This window comes from Chiloscyllium plagiosum, unplaced genomic scaffold (genome assembly GCF_037043375.1).
Source record: "Chiloscyllium plagiosum isolate Xiang-an unplaced genomic scaffold, Cpla_swu_hap1 HiC_scaffold_13, whole genome shotgun sequence".
NCBI classification, from domain to species: domain Eukaryota; kingdom Metazoa; phylum Chordata; class Chondrichthyes; order Orectolobiformes; family Hemiscylliidae; genus Chiloscyllium; species Chiloscyllium plagiosum.
The window spans coordinates 48585398-48610723 of NW_028270151.1; the positions used below are offsets into that span (position 1 = coordinate 48585398).

General features: G+C 39.0%; 1 protein-coding gene across 1 annotated transcript; it reads right to left on the reverse strand.

Moving 5' to 3' along the window:
* Positions 1-8613: 8613 nt before the first annotated feature.
* ndufb5 (NADH:ubiquinone oxidoreductase subunit B5) lies at positions 8614-25276 on the reverse strand. Its single transcript, XM_043702238.2, has 6 exons — positions 25102-25276; positions 19443-19528; positions 17272-17338; positions 16315-16376; positions 11149-11255; positions 8614-10459 (listed from the first exon to the last, which is right to left on the reverse strand). Exons 1-6 carry the CDS (start codon positions 25274-25276, stop codon positions 10339-10341), a joined length of 618 nt encoding a protein of 205 aa, XP_043558173.2. The 3' UTR covers positions 8614-10338.
* Positions 25277-25326: the final 50 nt, after the last annotated feature.

The following is a 25326-nucleotide window of genomic DNA, read 5'->3' on the forward strand; positions in this document are numbered from 1 at the left end:
ATCTAGAGTGTGGGAGTACACAGCTCCTATTCCTCCATTTTACAGAATGGTTGCAGGATTGGCAAAGTGTTCTCATCTGTCACAGATCATATATTTATTTTCTTTGTCCATTTAACAAATGTGCGCTATCTAAACGACTGCTTCTTAATAAACTATCAGAAAATTGCTTTAAATTGTCAATTATCTATATTAGAAAATTGTGATTGTGAACCTTATAAAATCAACATATGTGGCAGCACAGATGATCTCCCTGCAATCTCTACCAGCTTTTTGAGGAAAATCATTGGAGGTGAACTTGTTTGTTCATTCAGAAGAAGACATTAACGATTGGAGAAGCTGCAATCGCACCTTGTGAAAGAAACTCCTTCAGGTTACTAAGACCGGAATGCTGTAGGTCCAGTTGGCTCTTTGTATTCATTCATGGGATGTGGTTTTCACTGGCTAGGCCAGCATTTATTATCTACAATTTATTATCTTTGAGAAGATGGCTATAATCTGATTGCTTGAACCACTGCAGCCTATGTGGTGTAGGTTGACTCACTGATGCTGTTCAGCAGTTCCAAGGTTCCCAATGGCAGTGAAGGAATGAAGATATATTTCCAAGTCAGGATTGCTTGGGGAGGAATGTGCAGATTGTGGTGTTAGTATATATCTGCTGTCCTAGGTGGGAAGCCTTGTGGTTTTGGAAGGTGCCTACTAAGGAGCTTTTGGTGAATTTCTGCAGTGCATCTTGTAGATGGCACACACTGTTGCTAATGTCCATTAGTCATAGAGGGAGCGAATGCATGGGTTGCATTTTGCTTTGCCTCGGAAAGCTTCTTGAGTGTTGTTGGACATGCATTCATCCAGGCAAGTAGAGATTATTCCATCACACTCCTAGATTATGCCTTGTGGATGGTGAACAGGCTTTGAGGAATCAGGAAGTGAGTTATTTGTGCAAACCTCCCACTGCCTGACCTGTACATATAACTACAATATTTATATGGATCAGCGTTTATATAGTGTGGACAATGACTCAACTCCATTAGTAGAAATTAACATACTTCAGTCTACAACAAAGTATAAAGTCAAAATGACTGTGATGCATTGAAAGAAAAGCTTGAAACCTTAAAATCAACCTCCCAAAAGGTAGTGTTGAACTACAATTGCAGGTTGTCCCAGAAGAATAAGACTCTACAATCCAAACAGGATAAAGCCCATTGTTAGAATTCAAAAGTATTAAATGGGGAAATGTAAACTGAGACAGCAATTGATTATCATTAGCAAGCTATGGGAGAACTAATTTTTTTCTTTGAAATGAAACAGTAAAGACTCAAACTACAGACATTCTACAGCTGATGAGTGTCTTAAAAAAGCTTAAAGATAAGATCAAATGGAATTTGAGAATATTAAAGTTCGGCAAGATCTGGAAAAAATCTAACTACTTTTTTTCCCTGGAGGCTGACAGGTGACCTCATAGAAGTTTATAAAATCATGGGGGGCATAGATAAGGCAAATAGCCAAGGTCTTTTCCCCAGGGTAGGAGAGTCCAAAATTATAGGGCGTAAGTTTAAGGTGAGAGCAGAAAGGTTTAAAAGGAACCAGAGCGGTAACATTTTCACAGAGGGTGGTACATATATGGAATCAGTTGTCAGAGGATGTGGTAGAGGTGGGAACAATTACAACATTTGAAAGACATTTGGACAGGTACGTGAATAGGAAAGGTTGAGAAGGACATTTTCACGTGGTTATGTTACACAATTTTTGACATTTTTGTTTGCAAAAAGCAATTGTAGTATGAAAGATATCAAGACTGTCACACATAGAGTGAGATGCAGTGTTATTTCGATGATGTGAAAGGCAAAGACCATTGCAGAATTTTAAAAATCTTTAGCCCCAAAACAACTGAACACTGTATTAAAATCACAACTGGGTTCTGGATGCTTTAGACAGATGAGGACTAGTTCAGTTTTGGAAACCTGGTCAGCACAGATGAGTTGAGCCTGTTTCAGTGCTGTATGACTCTGTGACCTAAAAAAGACTGTCTAAATAGTATCCCCAGAAAGAAAAAATGTTCCTCTAGGAATAGTTGGGAGATTGTCATTTATTCATTTTCAATATTGTCTTCAGAATGTTTTCCAAATTTCTGATTGGTTCCTCAATGAGTAACTCTCATCATCGCAGCAGTAGTGAATGATGCAGCTGTATACTTCTTTGTTAAGACCTGAAAATGTCCTAATTTTTCAGGCTCCCACTTTAACCTATCTCAATTCAGATTGTTGGCTTACTCAGGCCTCACCATCTTTGTGTTCAATTAATTATTGTAGCTCAGGTTCCAGCTGCTTTGCCAAAGAGAAAATAATAGAGCAAATACATTATTCATTTACTCATAATGGGCCAAGAATATTTGAAGATATTTTGGGGGAGTTTATGATGTGAACAGTTGATGGGTAAAGCAGATTTGCAGGGAGGTGTAAGATATGTGATTAATACTAATAGTTGGATTGCATCATCAGTGATCAGATAATGGCAGATCACATTAAGAAGGTTCTACTGACATCCTTCTGCACTATTCTCAGTACTTAGTGTAAAGAGTTAATTGGTTTGCAATATTATGGTGTCTAGTCCTTATCTGTCTAAAGCATCCAGAATCCAGTTGTAATATTATGCAATTTTCAGTTGCTTCAGGGGCTTAAGATGTTTATAATTCTGGAATGGTCTTAGTCTTTCATATCATCGGAATAACACTACACCTCACTACAGGTATGACAATCTCGACATCTTTCAAATCACATTACATCTGCAATTTGAGAGGGAGAGGGTACAATCAGAAGTGACAATATTTTCAGTTGATAAAAGGGAACTATGGAGCTATGAGGGAGGAGCTGGCCAAAGTTCAATGCTGCAATACCTTAGCAGGGATGACAGTGGAGGAACAATGGCAGATATTTCTGTGTATAATGCAGAAGATGCAGGATCATTTCATTCCAAAAAAGAAGAAAGATCCTAGGAGGAGGCATGGGTAGCCATGGCTGACGAGGGAAATTAAAAAACATATAAAATTAAAAGAGAAAAAGTATAACATAGCAAAGATAAGTGGGAAAACGGAGGATTGGGAAGCTTTTAAAGAACAACAGAGGATTACTAAGAAGGAAATATGCAGAGAAAAAATGAGGTACAAAGGTAAACTGGGCAAAAATATAAAGGAGGATAGTAAAAGCTTTTTTAGCTATGTGAAAGGCAAAAAAATGGTTAAGACTAAAATTGGGCCCTTGAAGACAGAAACAGGGGAATATATTACGGGGAACAAAGAAATGGCAGAAGAATTGAATTGGTACTTCAGATCTGTGTTCCCTGGGGAAGACACAAGCAATCTCCCTGAGGTAACAGTGGCTAAAGGACCTGAACTAAAGGAATTTATATTTGCCAGGAATTGGTGTTGGAGAGACTGTTAGATCTGAAGGTTGATGGACCTGGGGCCTGATGGTCTACATCCCAGGGTACTGAAGGAGGTGGCTCGAGAAAACATGGATGATTATTTTCCAGAGTTCGATAGATTTGGGATCAGTTCCTGCGGATTGGAGGGTGGCTAATGTTGTACCACTTTTTAAGAAAGGTGGGAGACAGAAAGCAGGAAATTATAGACCAGTTAGTCTGACCTCAGTGATGGGAAAGATGCTGGAGTCTATTATAAAGGATGAAATTATGACACATCTGGATAGTAGTAACAGGATAGGTCAGAGTCAGCATGGATTTATGAAGGGGAAATCATGCTTGACTAATCTTCTGGAATTTTTTGATAATGTAACTCTAAAGATGGACGAGGGAGATCCAGTATCTGGATCAGTGGTGCTGGAAGAGCACAGCAATTCAGGCAGCATCCGAGGGAGATCCAGTAGATGTAGTGTACCTGGACTTACAGAAAGCTTTTGATAAAGTCCCACATAGGAGGTAAGTGAGCAAAATTAGGGCGCATGGTATTAGGGGCAAAGTACTAACTTGGATTGAAAGTTGGTTGGCTGACAGGAAACAAAGAGTAGTGATAAACGGCTCCATTTCAGAATGGCAGGCAGTGACCATTGGGGTACCGCAGGGATTGGTGCTGGGACTGCAGCTTTTTACAATATATATTAATGATATAGAAGATGGTATTAGTAATATCATTAGCAAATTTGCTTATGATACTAAGCTGGGTGGCAGGGTGAAATGTGAGGAGGATGTTAGGAGATTACAGGGTGACCTGGACAGATTAGGTGAGTGGTCAGATGCATGGCAGATGCAGTTTAATGTGGATAAATGTATGGTTATCCACCTTGGTGGCAAGAACAGGAAGGCAGATTACTACCTAAATGGAATCAATTTAGGTAAAGGGGCAGTACAAAGAGACTTGGGTGTTCTTGTACACCAGTCAATGAAGGTAAGCATGCAGGTACAGCAGGTAGTGAAGAAGGCTAATAGCATGCTGGCCTTCATAACAAGAGGGATTGAGTATAGAAGCAAAGAGGTTCTTCTGCAGCTGTACAGGGCCCTGGTGAGACCACACCTGGAGTACTGTGTGCAGTTCTGATCTCCAAATTTGAGGAAAGACATTCTGGCTATTGAGGGAGTGCAGCGTAGGTTCATGTGGTCAATTCCTGGAATGGCGGGACTACCTTACGCTGATAGACTGGAGCAACTGGGCTTGTATACCCTTGAGTTTAGAAGACTGAGAGGGGATCTGATTGAGACATATAATATTATTAAAGGACTGGATACTCTGGAGGCAGGAAACATGTTTCTGCTGATGGGTGAGTGCCAAACCAGAGGACACAGCTTAAAAATACGGGGTAGACCATTTAGGACAGAGATGAGGAGAAACATCTTCACCCAGAGAGTGGTGGCTGTGTGGAATGCTCTGCCCCAGACAGCAGTGGAGGCCCAGTCTCTGGATTCATTTAAGAAAGAGTTGGATAGAGCTCTCAAGGATAGTGGAATCAAGAGTTATGGAGATAAGGCAGGAACAGGATACTGATTAAGGATGATCAGCCATGATCATATTGAATGGTGGTGCAGGCTCGAAGGGCAGAATGGCCTACTCCTGCACCTATTGTCTATTACAATTGCTTTTTGCAAACACTTGTGGAAAATTATGTAGCATAAGCAGTGTGAATGTGTTTACACTACAAGGAATAATATAAAGCAAAGTGCAGCTTTGTAAGTATAGTTTACTAACTACCATTTGACATGCTTCAACTGCGAGTGGGGAGGTGGACCTCACATTACACTTTGATCCAGGGGTAAATCCATAAATCAACTTCAATATCTGAGATGTCAGAAATGGTACTGAATACTGTGCAATCATTATCAAACATCTCAACTTCTGGCCTTATATTAGAGGGAAGATCATTGAGCAATTGAAAATATTTCACTTTGAAACTATCCTGGGGAGGTCAATGGTAATATCCTGGAACTGAAATGATGATCTCCAAATAATGACAAAAATCGGCTACCTCGGTACTAGTGTCTCTAACCAAAGGTTTTCTCCCTGGTCTCCACTGATGTCAAATTTGCTGTTGCTCCTTGATGTTACTTATGATCAAACACTGGTTTAACGTCAAAAGGCATTACTATCACTTCACCTTTGGATTTGAACTTTTTTGTCCATGTAAGGACTAGGGTTGTAATAGGATCTGGAGCCATGAGGCTCTACTGGAACCCAAACTGAACAACAGTGACCATGTAATAGTTGAGTAAGTAGCCGTTGATAGCACTGTCAACAACATCTTCCATTATTTGCTGATAATTGATTATAAACTACTGGGGCAGTATTTACACGAAACTGCTTTTTAGTGGGGACAATCTATACCTCCACAACTTTCCACATTGCCGGTCAGATACCAATGATGTACTTGTGCCAGAACAAACTGGTGGAGGTGCAACTAGTTGTGGATCACAAACCTTCAGTACTACAATGTATTTGGGACCTATAGTCGTTTTGTACATCTAGTCATTTCTTGATATCAGGTAAAGGGAACTGGATTAATTGAAGACTGGCTCGTGTACTGGTGGGGTCCTCAGGATATCAAAGTGGATCATCAACTTAACAAATAACCAAAGAACTGTGGATGCTGGAAATCAGAAACAAAAACAGAGCAGGTGAGACTAGATTGGGTTGGGATATCTGGTCGGTATGGACTGAAGGGTCTGTTTCCATGCTGTACATCTCTGTAGTGCTGGAAAAACACTACAGGTCTGGCAGCATCTGTAGAAACAAAGCAGAGTTAATGTTTTAGGTTCAGTTTTTCAGAGTTCTGGGTTCTGAACTCAGAAATGCTGAATTTTTCCAGCAATTTGTTCTTGGATTGTCAACTTATCACCTAAAGATGGTTGCTAATGCTTCAATCTTATCTTTCACACTCACATGCCAGTCTTCCCCATCATTGAGGAAGTGGATGCCTGTGATGGCTCCTCTATCTTTTAGTTCTCCACCACCATTCACAACTTGATGTGGCAGGACTGCAGAATTTTAATCTGATACTTTTAACTGTGGGATAACTTTGCTCTGCCATGGCATGCTGCTTCCACTATTTGGGAGTAAATATAATTGCATTATATACTAATCAAGTTATCCCCTCATTTTTCAATATGTCTTCTATTGTTGGTGATAAGTTTTCCTGAATTCTTCATTTAACCAGTGTTCACTTGCTTGATGGTAGTTGTAGAGTCGGGCATATGCTAAACCACAAGATTACCAATTGCCCCTGAATAAAATTCTGCTGCTGATAGCTCTTGCCATCTCAGAGATGCCTGTTGAGTCTCGAGATTTATTCTGTATCTATCCTATTTAGAATGCTGGTAGTACCAACAGGAAGATGGGGCTTACCAACAATATCGTTGACAGATTCACCCATGAGATTTAGATTGATGAGAATTAGGTCAAGTAAGCTTTTGTCCAAGTCAATCTAGTAGGTATGCCCTTTAGGTCTCAGTTAGCTCAGTCAATACGATACTAGCCATTGATGGTGATCGATGTCCCAGTATTATATCAACTGTTGTTTGACTAGTTAGAGATAGCACTCCAAATGTTGGAACTTCTCTCCTGATCTTAGCAAGGGCAACTTTACAGGGTTGACTGGGGAGGGTGTGCCATAGTCATTTCTAACATCGCTCTCAATGCAAGGTGCTCCAAATTTTATTCATATTTGACACCATTATTACCATTTGATACAATTGAGTAACTTTCCAGCCATTTCAGAGGGCATTTGGAGTCACATAAACCAGGCCAGGTAAAGATGGAAAATTTCTTTCCCAAAAGGATATCAGTGGACCAATTATTTTTTCCACAACAACTGGTAGTCTCATTCCTGAAGAAGGGCCTGTGCCCGAAACGTCGAATCTCCTGTTCCCTGGATGCTGCCTGACCTGCTGTGCTGTTCCAGCAATAAAGTTTCAAGTCTCATGTTCACCATTTCGGAGAACAATGTTTGTTTCCCAGATTCAGCTATTACTTAAATTTACATTTCTGCATTTGAACTTCTGAATGTAGAGCATTAATTGGAGCATCTTGTCCAGTAATATTTCCAGTATGTAAATATGGGCTCTCTTAAATTGAATGAAGCTATGGATATTATAAATTAATACTCTCAGATGGCAGTAAAAACTGAAAATTAGAAACAAAACGGATTACACACGGCAACTTTCTAAGAAGCAGTGCAAGATAAGTAGTACAATAATAGAAATAATGGCCACATTCTTCATCCCATTCTTAAGTTGTCAAAAAGATCCACTTAAGTTGAAAATAGTCAATTTGATTGGCAGTGATGATCAGGAATGTACAGAAAACCACTATGCCAGCAAAACAGGCTCAATGAAAGACATCAGCTTTTACTTCTGATAAACTACTGGACAGGATGATATGCATTGCCTATTGCAAAGTGAAAAAAAAATCACCAATTTACAGAGATTGTCTTTTAAAATAAAAATGCTTCAGAGAGGCCAAAATCTAGGATATTTACAGCAATTTATTATTTCTGGGTTTCAAACTTATATTTCTGATCAAATTGCTGTAGAATCCCTGGTCACATTATGTTTCCAACTGGTCATAAATATAAACTTGTCAAAGGAATAAAAATATCTTATGTATTTGTAGCATAGCAACTATAACAGTAGGGGGCAGTAAAATACACAATCAACTGGAAAGTAGCAAACATTCATGATGGATATCTTTGTCTCCATTATTCTGAATCTTTTGAAACAAATGTCCAAAGACACATAAAAAATTTAATTGGAAATTTAATGGAATATTGGAGGACAAACAATACAAATTGATCAAGTAAAAATACAGCTTTGATAATATACAAAATAATTTTGTAAAGACTTTAGAATTGGAGATAACATTTATGTAAGGATTCCATTATTTGAAAAAAAATGTTTTTCTTCATGTTTAATCTTATTCGATAGCTAAATTAAAACTAGTTGGTAAAACCCCATTACTAACAATAGAATCAAATTTAATTTGACATGTAAAAGCAAAACACTGAATTCTAGAAATCAAATAACAACAGAAAATGCTGGAAGTACTCAATAGATCTGGCAGCATGTGTGTGCAGACACACAGAGCTAACTTTTCAGATTATGACCTTTTATCAGAAATGGGAAATGTTAAAAGTATATTAGGTTTTAAGGAAATGAAATGAGGGTATGTAAGAGAAAAACAAAATGAAAAAGAGAAATATACAGTAGAAGATAGGAGACATTAAACAAGTTAGCAAAATTTGACATTGCCCAGTTTGATCACGTCCACAGGGACAGACGAATGACAATCATGATTGCAGACCCCAGTAAATTTCTTCTCCAAAATCTGTTGTTAAGTACAGATTGACCCCAGTTGCAATATAATTACCACAAGAACTCAAGAATTCAGCACACCAGCACTGAGCACACAATTTTTCATAAGCTATTTACTAAATTTTCTTCCACATCTTACTGTCCCTTCTCAATTTAGAAGAAAACTCATTCTCTGGATTCAAGGGTAAGTATCAAGACTAGCATTTAATTAAAGCTAAATACTGCTGATGCTGGAAATCCAAAATGAAAGTAGAAAATGCTGGAGAAATGCAGGTAGTCAGGAAGCATTTGTGAAGAGAGAAAGAGCTAATGTTGAATTCAAAGATTCTTCATTGAAACCAACATTTAATCCATATTTCCAGTCGCCATCGTTATTTGTCACAACCAAGTGAGATGTTGGGCTACTTCGAATGGAGTTAAATGTGAAATAATCAGGCATGGAAGTGGAGTCACAGATACTAAACCATGATGTAGGAATTTCCCCATTAAAATTACACAAGTATAATCCTTTGAGATTTTACAATTATCCAACAATTTCATGATAATTTTTATTAAAGTCTAGCTTTTATTCCAGATCTTTATAGAACTGCCTTAATACTTACAGCATAGAAATTTTTCATTTGTTCCTACAAGTTCATGCTATATTCAAACCTCCTCGCATCCTTCTTCATCTAACTGCATAGAACCTTATTTTCCTATCTTTATGTGATTATCTAGCTTCTCCTTAAATATATTTTTACAAGTGGCATCAACTCCTCCATGAGAGAGCAATTTCCATATTTTAGTCACTCCTTGGATAAAGTACATTTTTCTGAATTCCCTATTTTATCAGGTTGTAAGTTTGCTCTCTGAGCTGGTAGATTTGTTCTGAGATGTTTCACAAATCCCTACTATATGTTTTAGTGATTATTTAATATTTGATTCCAAATTCTCATTTTGTCCATAGTGGAAACATTTTTATTACATTCATCCTATGAAACCCTTTGATAATGTCAACATCTGTCAAGTCATCCCTTGATTTCTCTTTTCTAACAAGCCCAACTTGTTAAATCTTTCCAATTAGATTAAGTTCGTAGTTCTGATACAACTTCAGCAATTTTTTTTTTTGCATCTTGTCCAGTGCCAATTATTTTTATAAAGTGGATTCCAGAAATGTTTGCAGTACTCTAACTTATGCCCCATAAAGACAGGAAATGCTTAAAATGATCATTAAGAGGAGGAAAAAAAAAGCAAATCTTAGAAAGCATTTTTATTTATCCTATCATTGCAAGAGAACACTTCATCATTAAATATATCACTCATGACCTAGCTAAAACCAGGAACTCACTGCGTAGACAACTGCAGGAGAGAATGTCAACGACTTAATAGTCTATGAATTGTACAATTTTAAAAAAATGAGAACTTTGATTAAAGTAATATTTCAATTAAAACAAGACACTGTCAAAAGAATATTGACATGATATAATTTATTAAAGAACTTGTTTTCACATACTTTGTGTTAATAATTAGCACTTCCCAGCAATCTTTGTCTTCCTAATAATCTGGGTTTGATTTATGAGAATTATCGATCAAGTTTTTGTCCAGAGTTTCATATTGATACCAAGCACCATCACCTCGCTCCCTCATCAGACGACGAACCTCAAGTTGTTTCAGCCTATAATTTAGGAAGCAAAACTAAAATTAGCAATGCAAGCAGTTGAAACAATTCTGGAACTAGAAAGTATATCTAAAAATAGTAATCCATTCCTAGTCTGCCAATAATTTTTAATCCCCAATCTTCAGAATCATATTTTCACCTAGCCTATTAGTAGAATGTTTTCTTTGAGGCTTCTGTCAACATTAATTTTACTCAACCGGCAACTGATATGCAAGCCTATTTTGGGATAACTTCTACTAGCTGTTTTTTTGGATTACCCAAGAGTTAAAACAATCTGGTATATAACAACTTTTGATGAGCCGGATTTCATAAATCTGCCTCTTGATAATAGCACTTTTTCACTCATGATCTTTCCTCACCTAAACTAATATAAAAGATGCAAACTGAAAGACAATGTGCTATGCTAAATAAATCACAGTTGATAAGCATAGGAGATGTAAATGAGACCTCAGCCGTACCAGTTGTTTTCAATTCTACAAACAGTCAGCATTAGTCATTTTTTAAAGTTACATTTGCCCCATCTTTGAAAAGGTCTGTGATCCATAAAGGTGGATGCTTAGCAAAGTGACACCAACATCCTTTTACACATGACAACTTCCATTTTAGTATACATTTTGAACTACAAAGCTTTTAACGGCATTGTTCGGATTACTTTATTATATATATTTAGATTTGCTACAACGTACCTCAGGTCTGCTTTCTCTGCTTCAACAGAAATAAGGGCCATCATTTTCTCATAACCCTTCTCAGGTGGGTCATAAAGATATTTTACAATCCACCTTGTTATGGGATGCTGCAAGTAGAAAATAATATAACTGGACATGAGATTACTAACAAAAAGGTGCCTAGCACTTACAGCTTTCACCTTCCCCAGAGTTTACAAAGCATGAAGGAAGAAATCATTTGGATGTAGGTTTGCTCGCTGAGCTGGAAGGTTAGTTTTCAGACATTTCATCACCATACTAGGTAACATCAGTGAGCCTCTGGGGCACACAAGTCACGGTAGCATTTGAATTTTCAACTTTTTAAACTCAGAGACAAAGATGTTACCAGAACTATACCACAGCTTTAACAAAAACATCCCTAATTCATCCATGAAATTCTACAGAGCTATGACTTCCAAATTAGTTGAGTGATAGTAAACAGGGAGTAATAGTCAATGGATATTTTCAGGCTGGAGGAAGGTTTGTAATGTTCCCCCAGGGTCTGTATTGGAACCCTAAATCATAGAATCCTAAGTGTGGAAAGAGTCCATTCGGCACAGAGTCTGTACCAACCCTCTGAAGAACATCCCATCCAGACCTAGAACCACACCCCCCAGCCCTACTCCTGTAACCATGGCTAACCTACCTAATCTGAACATTCCTGGATGTTACAGGGCAATTTAGAATGGCCAATTCACCTAAAAGGCACAGCTTTGGGCAGTGAGAGTAAACCAGCGAACCTGAATGAAACTCATGCAGACACAGGGAGAACATGCAAACTCCACACAGAGCCACCTGTGGTTGGAATCGAACCTAGAACCTTGGCGCTGTGAGGCAGCAGTGCTAACCACTGAGCCATCATGCTAGTCATACAAGGGGCAATATAAAAGTTCAGAGATGATACAAAACTTGGAAGAATCATAAACTGTGAGGGAGATAGTATAGAACTCCAGAGACAGATAGGTTCGTGGAGTGAGCACACTGGTGGCACATGTTTCAATAGAGTGTGACATGATGCATTTTAAGAGGAAGAGCAATGAAAAACAATATAAAATCGGGTGTACAATTCTAAGGGGGGGGGGGGCCTGTTGCAGGAGCCAGGGACCTGGGTATGTACGTGTAAACTGAGACGATTCTATGGTTTTAACAGGTGCATCTTGTCCATTTTTTGTTTAAAAGAGAGGTTTTGAGCTATGGGTATTGAGCTGTCACCTCCAAGCCAATGAAGTAAACAGCTTGTGAGGCCTTGTGAATTTTTTTGTTAGAAAGTTGGAATAATAGATGGAGCATGAATGATTGGGCTCATACCACTACAGAACCAGAGTTTTACCTTAGCTTTCAATAGTTGTTGGGGTTTGGAAGCTGGTTGTGGAAGCAGTTACATCTCTCTCAGCCACAACAAAAAGCTGGAGTTCTCACTGCTGCCAGAATCCCATGTGAGAAAATCTGTTTTACTGACTTTGCTTTTGACAAGGGTATTTATGAGATGTTATGATACTCGAACTGTTGCTGTATAGTAGTTAAATAATTTATTATACTGTTACGGTTCCCAAGAGTTAAAGTTTCTTTTGATTGTATATTAACTGTAGGGCAAGAATAAAGTGTGTCATGCTTAAAACTTAGTAGTGTAACCAACTGAATTCCATCTAGAACTCAGTACCTTCCACTTGCCTTTAAATAAGATAAAATTTAGGCTCTCGGCCAGTTCCTTGATATATTTGAAGGGGGTGTGGTGCGGTCCATAACAATAAAAGTGACAGGACAGATAGACAGCAGTAAATAAAGCATATGCTAACCTCAACTTAATTAATAGAGGCATAGAGTACAAGAGCAAAGAGGAGACATTCATGATGTTGAACTTGTACAAGACATTTGTTGGACCTCAGCAGGACTATTGCGTACATTTGTGGGTGCCATATTAAAGGAAGAATGCAAATGCATTGAAGACAGTGCAGAAGAGGTTTACAAGAATGGTTCTAGGGATGAAAAACTTCTGTTATAAGGATAGATTGAAGAGGTTGGGATTGTTCTGAAGTGAAAAATCATGAGTCAACTGAATAGAGCAGATGGGGAGAAAATGATCCTGCTCATAAAAAGGAACAGGAACACTGAGGTGCTAATTTCAAATAATCTGCAAAAGAAATAAGAGTGAAGTGAGGAAAACCTTTTCTCAGTGAGTCCTTCAGGTGTGGAATGCACTGCCTAAACGTGTGGTGGAGTCAGGTTCAATTGAGACATTCAAGAGGGCATTGGATGATTATTTTGATAAAGATAATGTGAAAGGGTATGGAACAAAACCAGGAGATTGGCATGCAGTACAGATGCCCATTTAATGAGCTGGTGCAGCACAATAAACTAAATGGCCTCCTTCTGCATCATAATACTTCTGTGATTCTGTTAAATTCCAAATTTTGTTTTCAAATCACAAGTATGCCATTCAGTCATGACTATTTGTTATGAAAATTAATCTTTACTTATTTCTCTCTTTCAGATTAGATTAGATTACTCACAAGAAACATCAATTTCCTGATATTTCTTATCGTTTTCATGCAATGTTTTCAGCTCTCAATATCTCAAAGACTTCATTTGCCTTTCTTCTTCGATATTATTTTTTATTATTTATTTCAGTTAAGACCATTTGTTTCTATTGCAAAAGCTTCTCCTTCTATAGCTGCAAATACAGACTTCCTACCCTCATACCACACTGGTTTAAACACTTTCCCCACCACTTTACTTAATCTCGACTAACTGAGGAAAAAGGATGCATACATAAGGCGACTGAAGACAGATGAAGCCTTGGAAGAATATCAGCAATGTAGGACCAATCTGAAACGAGGAATTAGAGGGCCAAAAGGGGGCATAAGATATCCTTAGCGAGCAGGGTTAAGGAAAACCCCAAAATCTTTTATTCATATGTAATAAGCAAGAGGGTAACTAGGGAAAGGGTTCGCCCACTCAAGGGCAAAGGAGTAAAGATATGCATAGAGCCAAAGAAAATGATTGAGATTCTTAATGAGTACTTTGTATCAGTATTCACTGAGGAGAGGGACGGCAAATGTTGAGGTAAGGGATAGATCTTTAATTATTCTAGGTCAAGTCAGCATAAGGAGAGATCAAGTGTTGTGCATTCTAAAACGCATTAAGGTGGACAGGTCCCCAGGTCCGGATGGGATCTATCCTAGGTTACTGAGGGAAGCGAGAGAACCAATAGCTGGGGCTTTAACAGATACCTTTGCAGCATCCTTGAACACGGAGAAGGTCCCAGAGTACTGGAGAATTGCTAATGTTGCCCCCTTGTTTAAGAAGGGTAGCAGGGATAATCCAGGTAATTATAGACTTGTGAGCCTGACGTCAGTGGCAGGGAAGCTACTGGAGAAGATACTAAGGGATAGGATATATACCCATTTGGAAGAAAATGGGCTTATCAGTGATAGATTAGAATGGTGCTGGAAAAGCACAGCAGGTCAGGCATCATCTGAGGAGCAGAAAAACCAACGTTTTGGGCAAAAGCCCTTCATCAAGAATGCTCATTCCTGATGAAAGGCTTCTGCCCGAAATGTTGATAGTTCTGCTCCTTGGTTACTGCCCAACCTGCTGTACTTTTCCAGCACCACTCTAATCTTGACTCTAATCTCCAGCATCTGCAGTACGCATGTCCGCCTTATCAGTGATAGGCAGTATGGTTTTATGCAGGGAAGGTCACATCTTACAAACCTAATAGAATTCTTTGAAGAGGTGACAAAGTTGATTGATGAGGGAAGGGATGTTGATGTCATACACATGGACTTTAGTAAGGCGTTTGATAAAGTTCCCCATAGTAGGCTGATGAAGAAGGTGAAGTTGCATGGGGTCCAGGGTGTTCTAGCTAGATGGATAGAGAACTGGTTGGGCAATTGAAGACAAATAGTAGTAGTGGAACGGAGCTTCTCAAAATGGAGACCTGTGACCAGAGGTGCCCCACAGGGATACATGCTGGGACCACTGTTGTTTGTGATATACATAAATGATTTGGAGGAAGGTGTTGTTTGACTCATTAGCAAGTTTGCAGATGACACTAAGATTGGTGGAGTAGCAGATAGTGAAGGGGATTGTTAGAGAATACTGCAGAACATAGATTGGAGAGTTGATCAGAGAAATGGCAGATGGAGTTCAATCCGGACAAATGTGAGATGATGCATTTTGGAAGATGCAATTTGAGAGCAAATACAGTAAATGGAAAAGTCCTGGGGAAAATTGATGCACAGAGAGATCTGCGTGTTCAGGTCCATTGTTCCCTGAAGGTGGCAACACAGTCAGTAGATTGGTCAAGATGACAAATGGCATGCTTTTCTTCATCAGATGGGGTGTCAAGTACAACAGTTGGTAGGTCATGTTATAGTTGTATAAGACTTTAGTTCGGCCACATTTGGAATACTGCGTACAGTTTTGGTCGCCACATTACCAAAAGTATATGGATGCTTTGGAGAGGGTACAGAGGAGGTTCACCAGGATGTTGCCAGGTATGGAGGGTGCTAGCTATGAGGATAGGTTGAGTAGATTAGGATCATTTTCATTGGAAAGGAGGTGGTTGAAGGGGGACCTGATTGAGGCCTACAAGATCATGAGAAGCATAGACAGGGTGGATAGCAAAAAACCTTTTCCCAAAAAGTAGAGGACTCAATTACTAGGGGTCACAAGTTCAAAGTGAGAGGGGAAAAGTTTAGGGGAGATATACGGGGAAAGTTCTTCACACAGTGGGTGGTGGGTCCTGGAATGCGCTGCCAGTGGAGGTGGTATGGGCGGGATCGATAGCATCATTGAAGAGGTTTCTAGACAGATACATGAATGGGCAGGGAGCAAAGGGATACAGATCCTTAGAAAATGGGTGGAAGATTTAGATAGAGGATCTCGATCGGTACAGGCTTGGAGGGCCAAAGGGCCTGTTCCTGTGCTGTAAGGTTCTTTGTTCTTTCCAGATGTTATTTTATTTCAGGTGCAAATAGCTGCTAGTCCTCTATACACAAGTTAACAAAGAGTTTATCTTCAAAGGAATCCTAATTGCAACTCTCAATGAATTAATCTGTATCTAAATGGTGCTGAGGAAATATTGCAAATTATAGTTGACACCCAGTGCATTAGTTAATATGATTACAAAGAGGCTTACTGTACCTTGTGGTATTCCCAATGTTCTGGCACATAATCTTCAGGAATCTCTGCAAGTTCTGCCTCACCTGAGAAATGTAAACCCAGAGATATATTTTTAGAAAAGCAGTTTATTTTCTTCCAAGAATAATTGATCTGTTTCCATTTTGTGCAAAATATATGATTATTTATTTACATTGCATGCCCTGCACTGGTCATCATTGTGTGTTAAATTCCTAGTTTGATAACATTTATACTTGAATTGAATATAATGCTTTAAGAGCCAGATTTATTGGGGTAAGTTGAATTTACCTCACAAAGTAAATGTAATCACAAAGTGATCACTTGAATGCAGAGTTAAAATTTACAGAACATGTCTCCTTACTTGTTCATGTTTTGCATGCATTGCGGTCAAGGCCAGCATTTATGGTCTATGCCTAATTCTCCTCAAAATTAGTGAACACGTTGAATTACACCTTCTAAGATTTAGAAACATCCTCAGGCTGTGACGCAGGGAGTTTTACTCAACACTAGTTAAGAAACTAAGATATATTTCCCAGTTGTATATAGATATTGCCTGAGTCTATTGGACAGCTCTCCCAATTCTAGCATAAGATCCCAGCTATCAGCGAGGACCACTTTGCAGGATTGGCTGGGTTGGGTGTAGCAGTTTCCTTGGTCAATGTCAGCTGATACATTTAGTTTTATTCTTAATAGTCATTCTCAGAGAAATTTGACACAGCTGATTAGATTTCTGGTTATTTCAGAGGGCAATTAAGTGTCAATTATGTTGTTTTGGGTCTGGGGTTACACCAGATGGACAAAGACAGTATATATCTTTCTCTGAAGGACATTAATGAATTAGACAGGTTTTAAATCATAATGCAGTAATTTTAGCTCATTTTATTTTCAATGTCAATTGAATTACACTATTCATTTAAAAATAATCTTAGCATCATTTGTAACTACCACTAAAATACTTACCAATAAAAATATTCACAAAAGTGACGAAAACAGCCACTGGTATTCCAGTTAATAAAGTGTAGAATGTCTGCAGAAAGAATTGAAAATTCCTCAAATTTATCAATGCAACTGTCAATGTGTGTTTAAAATTGTATACATGTAAAAATTAAGACCATTTGTCTTAAATGCCACTGAAGTAAATCAATAGGTGAAAAGGTATGTGGAATGACAATGATGCAAAGTAAATTCAAGGATGGTTTTCATTTGAACAGCATACTTCAGACAAATGAAGTTGAAGTTGATGAGCTGAAGGCCATTTTGAATTCTCAACAGTTATTTCCCTATTCGAGCAGCAAAAGGGAAGATCTCCACTGAATCATATTTCACATTTATCATTCTCTGGCAAAACATAATATAATAATTTGCAGATGGCAAAGTAATTAAAGAAGCAATGACTGTGGCCAATGACTTTATTCAAAGACATTTAAAACAAAGAATAGTAACAAAAATCCAAAGCACGTCACTTAATGCTTCCATGCTAGCAACGGCAAATTTCAACAACTGCAGCACGACCTGAAGGACTATGTATGCTTTTCACTGCATTTAGACGAAGCCAATAAATATGACTGACACAGCCCAACTGATTACACTTGTGTTCACAAACATTTTAAGGACATAACAATTAAAGAGGAACGTCCCACATTTTTGCCTCAGAGAGAAGTAAAAAGGAGGATATCTGCAAAAATTTCAAAAGATATATATGAGAAAAAAAATTCCAATCAAGACGCTGGTTTCCATCACAACTGATCTTGCACTAGCCATGCTTGGTTCAAATGCAGGTTTTGTTGCATTTGCAGATATTATCTTGATTTTGCTTTTTTTGTTAATTACCACTGAAATAAAGCAAGCATTAACAAACAAAGTTATGGATTTCTCTCATGTAATAGAAATTAAGTTTGTAAACTCAATTCGAGCAGAGCCCCACGACAAACTGATCATGCTAATGTGAGATGGAAGTCAAGGGAAAGTCCCGCAAAGATTGTTTGATCTGATGCCCGAAACGGTCACTTTCCTGAAATCAAGGAACAAAGTGTGCCGTGAACTCACTGATGAAATGGTGGTTGCTTGACTTCGGGCTCCTTATAGACAATGTCAAAACTGAACAAGCTGAACTGTTACATGCAAAGTGTCTGTCCTTTCCCTGCAGTTAAGTGCTGTATGTGTATTCAAATTGAAACTGGGTCTATGGTCTTCCCACTTAAAGAACAAAACGTAGCAACATCTTGAATCTTAAAATTCTAGAAAAATAAATAAAAAAGATAAAGAAAAATGGTTTATCCATAAAATATTTGTGCATACCTAAAGAAGTTGGCAGAGGAATTCAAGAGGTGATTTCAGGAATTCGCAACAAATTTGTGATGCAACAAATCATCAAGTTTGTCTCAATTCCATCCCCTTAAGTAGATATTGGTGTCTTGACTACCAAATTCCATGAGGTGTTTCCATTTATACAGCAGTGGAATTGATATGAAGATAATTACTATGCAAATTATGTTGAGCTGAAAGTTAATTCAAGGGACAGTGATTTTTGCGGACTTGATAAAAAGAGAAAAATACTCATTCTTATCATCCTGTCCTTTTAAAATGAAGGCTTACCTTTACTCCACATAGCTCTGAGAGACAGTGGTCTCCCAAATTATGAGAACCAAGCCTAAATATTGCGCCTGACTGTATATGACTATCAGTATCCAACTACAACTCAGACTTCGAGGCACTTGCAGATAATATGCCATCACAGGTGACACACAGATGTAGTGAGTAGAGAACAAATGAATAATTATATATATTGGGTTTCAGGTTTATATAGCACTAAAAATAAACTATTTTTTCTTTGGGGTAGAAAAGTCAATAATGCTTTTTCATTAAATATTTCTAAAGCTTTACATCAAAGACAACAAATTTTCTCAATACATATGTTCTTCTTTGCACAATATAATTGGGTATACACTATGTCCACACATTCCAATCGAATAAATAACCAGAATTAAGAAGTTATTATTTATCAATGCTGATTACTAACCAATGGCTTTATATTTGAATTACATAATTTATCCCATTCAATCTCAGGCAGAATATCTTTTCTATGTTTGTGGATTCATTCACCTGACTTTGGATGCAAGTTTGATACATACCAAAAGACGCAGAAAGCGAGTATCATAATATTGACTGGACTTGACAACAAACATCTGTTTTCCATGACTACCATGACGAACTGCAACTAGAATAAAACAAAACCACAAAAACTTGTCAGTTAATAGAAAATAAATAAATGTACATTAGGTTCAACACCACTACCTTTCTTCATGACTCCTTTATTGATAAATTATCAGAATGCTCTTCTGACATGCAATACTGGATGAGCAGGAATTTGTTCAAAATTAAATATTGGGAAAACTGAAGTCACTGTTATTGGATTCCTCTCCAAACTTAATTCCTCAACTACTGACTCCATTCCTCTCCTTGGCAATAAGCCCAAGATTAAGCCAGTTTGTAACCTCGGTGTCACATCTGACCCTGAGATGAGCTTCTAACCACATTTTAATGCCACCACAAAGACCAGCTGATAGCTAGCATCATTACATTACATGTCAAACTCAGGTCTTCTGCTACTTAAGCCTCAAAAATCCCTGGCATCACTTTTTCTATGCTCAAGCATTCCATGCATCCTGGTTTGTTTCCCATATTCCATAACTTTAAATCATCCAAACCTTGGCAGCCTGCTCGCTAACTTGCAGCAAGTCCTGATACACTATCATTCTTGTGCTCGCTACATTGGCTCCCAAATAAGGGACATCTTGATTTTAAAGTTTTTAAGTAACTTTCAAATTCCTATATGAATTCACCCTTCCCAAATCTGTAACCTCATCCAGCCCTTTCACCCTCTGAAATATATTTACTTCTGAAATTTGGCCTTTTGTACACACGCCCAACTTTAATTACTCCACCACTAGTGGCCATGCCCCACACTCTGGAATACTTATCAACATCTCTCTATCTTACTATCCTCCTTTAAAATCCTAATTTTGACCCAAGCTTCTGATCAGACCTCTTATGGTAGTAATTTGCTGGCGAGACAGTCATTATGCCAGCATTGATATGAGATGTGCAGGGGACCCTGAAGAACCTCCATCATAGCAGACTTAGAAGGAATTGCCCAGCAATTTAAATATTCCTTTGAGCAAATCCACTTTGCCTGGCACCCTTGGAAAGTCGCCATAAAAATTGGAGACTGAACAGTTCTGGAAAAGTTAGACAAATAAATACATCTAACTCTAGAGAGCAGCTATTAAACTAAGCTGGGAATTTGTGTTGCAGACGTTTCATCCCCTGTCTCGGTGACATCCCCAGTGCTTGGGAGCCTCCTGTGAAGTGCTTCTGTGATCTTTCCTCCGGCATTTGTAGTGATTTGAATCTGTCGCTTCCAGTTGTCAGTTCCAGCTGTCCGCTGCAGTGGCCGGTATATTGGGTCCAGATCGATGTGCTTCTTGATTGAATCTGTGGATGAGTGCCATGCCTCTAGGAATTCCCTGGCTGTTCTCTGTTTGGCTTGTCCAAAATAGTAGTGTTGTCCCAGTCGAATTCATGTTGCTTGTCATCTGCATGTGTGGCTACTAAGGATAGCTGGTCGTGTCGTTTCTTGGCTAGTTGGTGTTCATGGATGCGGATTAAGGCAAACAGGAAGACAGTTAACGATCCGCATCCATGAACACCAACTAGCCACGAAATGACTCGACCAGCTATCCTTAGTAGCCACACATGCAGATGACAAGCAACATGTGTTCGACTGGGACAACACTACTATTATAGGACAAGCCAAACAGAGAACAGCCAGGGAATTCCTAGAGGCATGACACTGATCCACAGATTCAATCAATAAGCACATCGATCTGGACCCAATATACCGGCCACTGCAACGGACAGCTGGAACTGACAACCGGAAGCGACAGATTCAAACCACTACAAATGCCAGAGGAAAGATCACAGAAGCGCTTCACAGGAGGCTCCCAAGCACTGAGGATGTCACCAAGACAGGAGACGAAACGTCTGCAACACAAATTCCCAGCTCGGCGAACACAACCACAACAACGAGCACCTGAGCTACAAATCTTCTCACAAACTATTAAACTGACCCATATCTATTTCACACACCCTTAACTACACCACCTCCAGACCTTGTCCTGATACCCATAGAGACTGGACATCCACCCACCACTCTCTGGGATCAGATGCTCAGGGATCTGCTAATCCAACCCAACCCACACCATGAGCCAGCCCACTCCCTCTGCCAAACTCGGAATCTCTTATAAATACAGACTTCCCTGCTTTCCTACAGGAGAAAGTGTGAGATGCCAAATCCGTCTCAGTATCTCAAGAATTACAATGCTCCTGTTAAGCATCTTGGGACATTTCATTATGTGAGAAACACTATATAATTAAGTTGGTGCTGCAGATATAAACTGTATAATTTAACATTAAATGCTTAAGAAAACAGAACTTTAAATATATCTTAACTTCAATAAACAATATTGCTATTCAGGTTTTAGCAGATTCATTTTCCAATCCAAATGATATTTTCCCATGTAACTGTGTGATATCAAAATTGTCGTCCAAATCTGGACTATTGTATGATTTGGGAGTCAAGCTGAATGTAAAATAATGTATTTTTGTTTAAAACAATAGAAACCATGATTACAAAACTACACATCTAGCATGAAGCTTTTTGACTTGACTATTACCTATTTTATGGACTTTCAATTAAAACAACTTTGAAGAGGTTATAAAAGAAAATAGGGGCAGATTTTCTATTATGATTCCAGTTTATACTCCAATGAGTCAAAACAAGGCTGTGTTAAGGGCACTACCTACACTCAATGACAGATTTATCATAATTCCATAACAGATTTATCATAATTACACAGATTTTCAATTTAATAGTGTACTAATGTAGACATCTATTTTATTCAGATAAGATTATGAAACAGTGGGAGACAGATTAATGTGCCATGACTGCTATAACATGTATTAGCCTAATTTAAAAACAAGACCCATAAAAAAAAGAAGGTGCATTGCAAATAACACCAAAATAAAAGGGTTAAATATAAATGTGGATAAAAATCCTGCACAATAAGCCTCTTCCCAATTTTCCAATCAGGTTCCCTCAAATGAGCTGCCAGAGGATGTGGAGGAGGCTGGTATAATTGCATCATTTAAAAGACATCTGGATGGATATATGAATAGAAAGGGTTTAGAGGGACATGGGCCAAGTGCTGGCAAATGGGACTAGATTAGTTTGGGATATCTAGTCAGCATGGACGAGTTGGACCGAAGGGTCTGTTTCCGTGCTGTACATCTCTATGACTCTATAACTTGTGGATTGATTCTTAACAGCTCAGAAAAGTACACTTCCACAATGTCTGCTACACATGTTAAAACAAAGTTGACTTTCATCTGGTGTTAGAGGCATTCTGGAGACATACATATGGGCAGAACCTAGGAACCCTCCAACCACAAGGGATGAACTCGAATTTCACCAGTTTCCTCATTTCCCCTCCCCCCACCTTGTCTCAGTCAAATCCATCGAATTCAGCACCGCCTTCCTAACCTGCAATCTTCTTCCTGACCTCTCCGCCCCCACCCCAGTCTGACCTATCACCCTCACCTTGACCTCTCTCCACCTATCACATTTCCGACGCCCCTCCCCCAAGTCCCTCCTCCCTACCTTTTATCTTAGCCTGCTGGACAAACTTTCCTCATTCCTGAAGAAGGGCTTATGCCCGAAACGTCGATTCTCCTGTTCCCTGGATGCTGCCTGACCTGCTGCGCTTTTCCAGCAACACATTTTCAGCTCTGATCTCCAGCATCTGCAGTCCTCACTTTCTCCTCAAAGAACTCAGGGATTGACCGTGGAGAGAATCATGCAGTTCTAAATATCGTAGATTCATAGAACATAGATTCTCTACAGTGTGGCAGCAAGACATTGGGCCCAGACTCCACACTGACCATCTGAAGAATATCCCGTCCAATAACACTGCATTCCCCATGGCTAATCCACCTAACTGACACATCCTTGGACACCATGAACACCCAAAGGAATCCCACGCAGACACAGGAAGAGTGTGCAAACTCCACACAGACATCCACCTGAGGGTGGAATCAAACCCAGGTCTCTGGCGCTGTGAAGCAGGAGTGCTGACTACTGAGCCACTGTGCCGCCTTAAATTAAGAAATAGCAAGACAGCTTTTACAAAAAAAAGTCAGAATGGACAGAAAGGAAAAGTATTTAAAACACAGACTCTTAGCAAAAACAGAATTTATTTAAACGGTCATGCAAAAACCAAAGTTCTCCCTTACCACAAAATGCCATATAGTGCCTCTGCATATATGAGAAATAAAGGGTCCTTTTGGCACACTGGTAATGTCCTACCTCTGAGCTAGAAGACCTGAGCTCAAATCCAACCCACTCCATACTGTATGATAACAAACCTGAACAGGTTGATTTTTCTAAAAATAAAGAATGGAGTTCTAGGTTCAAGTTCCAGCTGCGCCCAAGGTATATCATAACTCATCTGAACAAATGATTAAACATATTTACATGCAAAAATCTTTAGAAATATACATTCTTAATAAAAGTGAGCTGCTCCCTTTGCACATGTCCATGATCTATTAAATACTCTTTCTTATTTTGCTCCACAGGACTTAACTGCTGTCACCATGCAAACACTTAAGTTTAAACTTTCCCTGAGTTTTGCTCAAAATTTTTTTTCCAGAGCTTTGATTGTCAGCTCATTTTATTCTGATCATTCATGAGATAATATTGCATTTGTTGCTCGATTGTATTCAATCAAGCAGGGCTTTCCTGAAGAAGGGCTCATGCCTGAACTGTTAATTCTCCTGCTCCTTGGATGCTGCCTGACCTGCTGCGCTTTTCCAGCAACACATTTTCAGCTGTGTTCAGCTATTCTCAATTACTGCTATTTCTTCTTTAATAATAGACTCTAGCATTTTTCTAATGACAGGTATTAGGCTAACTAGCATATACATCCTCCCTCCTTTTCAACAGGGGCATCACATCAGTTATTTTCCAATCTGTTGGAACCCTCACAAGTTACAAGTGCTGACTGTTCAGTTCTGAAGAAGGGTCACTAAAGTTGAAACATTAATTCCATTTGTCTCTCCACAGATGTTGCCAGACCTACTAAGTTTCTCCAACAACATCTGAATGTATTGACTGTTACTTTTCTGGTCAGCCTCACACATACCCTGTGAACTTCAGTCAAGTAAAAACTCTTCTGCTTCTGTCTCAACTCACTCCAGATCTTATTCACCATCACCAATTACATTCATACACTTAAGACAACTTCCAATTACATCTCAATTTTAAAATCCATCCAATGACATCATCTGGAGTCTCTTCCAATCCCAGAACCTCCTGAGATATCTGTATTCCTCTAACTCTAGCCTCTTGAGTTATTCATTCTACATTCATGGCTGTACTTTTAAATGCTCATGTCCTGAAATCTGAGAGGTCCATCTTACCTCCATTTTCGTACATCGCTCCTTCTCCACCTTAGAGACACTGATTAAAACAAACTCTGAATACAGCTTCTGGCCACTTGCACTAAAGCAGTACCCACTAATGGGCTGAGCATCAAAATTGGCCTTAATGAACCATTTGTTCGCCAAGTAAATGCAAGTTTTTTTTTGTTGTGACCTGCTGCACTTTACAAGGTCAATCGATTCCCTGACGCAGACGGCCGAACTGAACTAAGAGTCGGTTAGGGCCAGCCATACCTTTAGAAGCTGCAGGAAAAGCCTTGAGTAAGGAATTTCCAGCCAGACGCTGCAGTTTGTGAGAAGGTCGCCGCGCCACAAGAGCAGCCGCAGCTCTCAGCACACTTAACACCGCCATCTTTGATACTCCTCGGTGACTCCAGTGGTCACAGGGACGGAAATCGGCAGGCGCCATGTTTGATACTCTCCAGGTCGCCTGAGCAATTCCATGAAGTGTAAACCAAC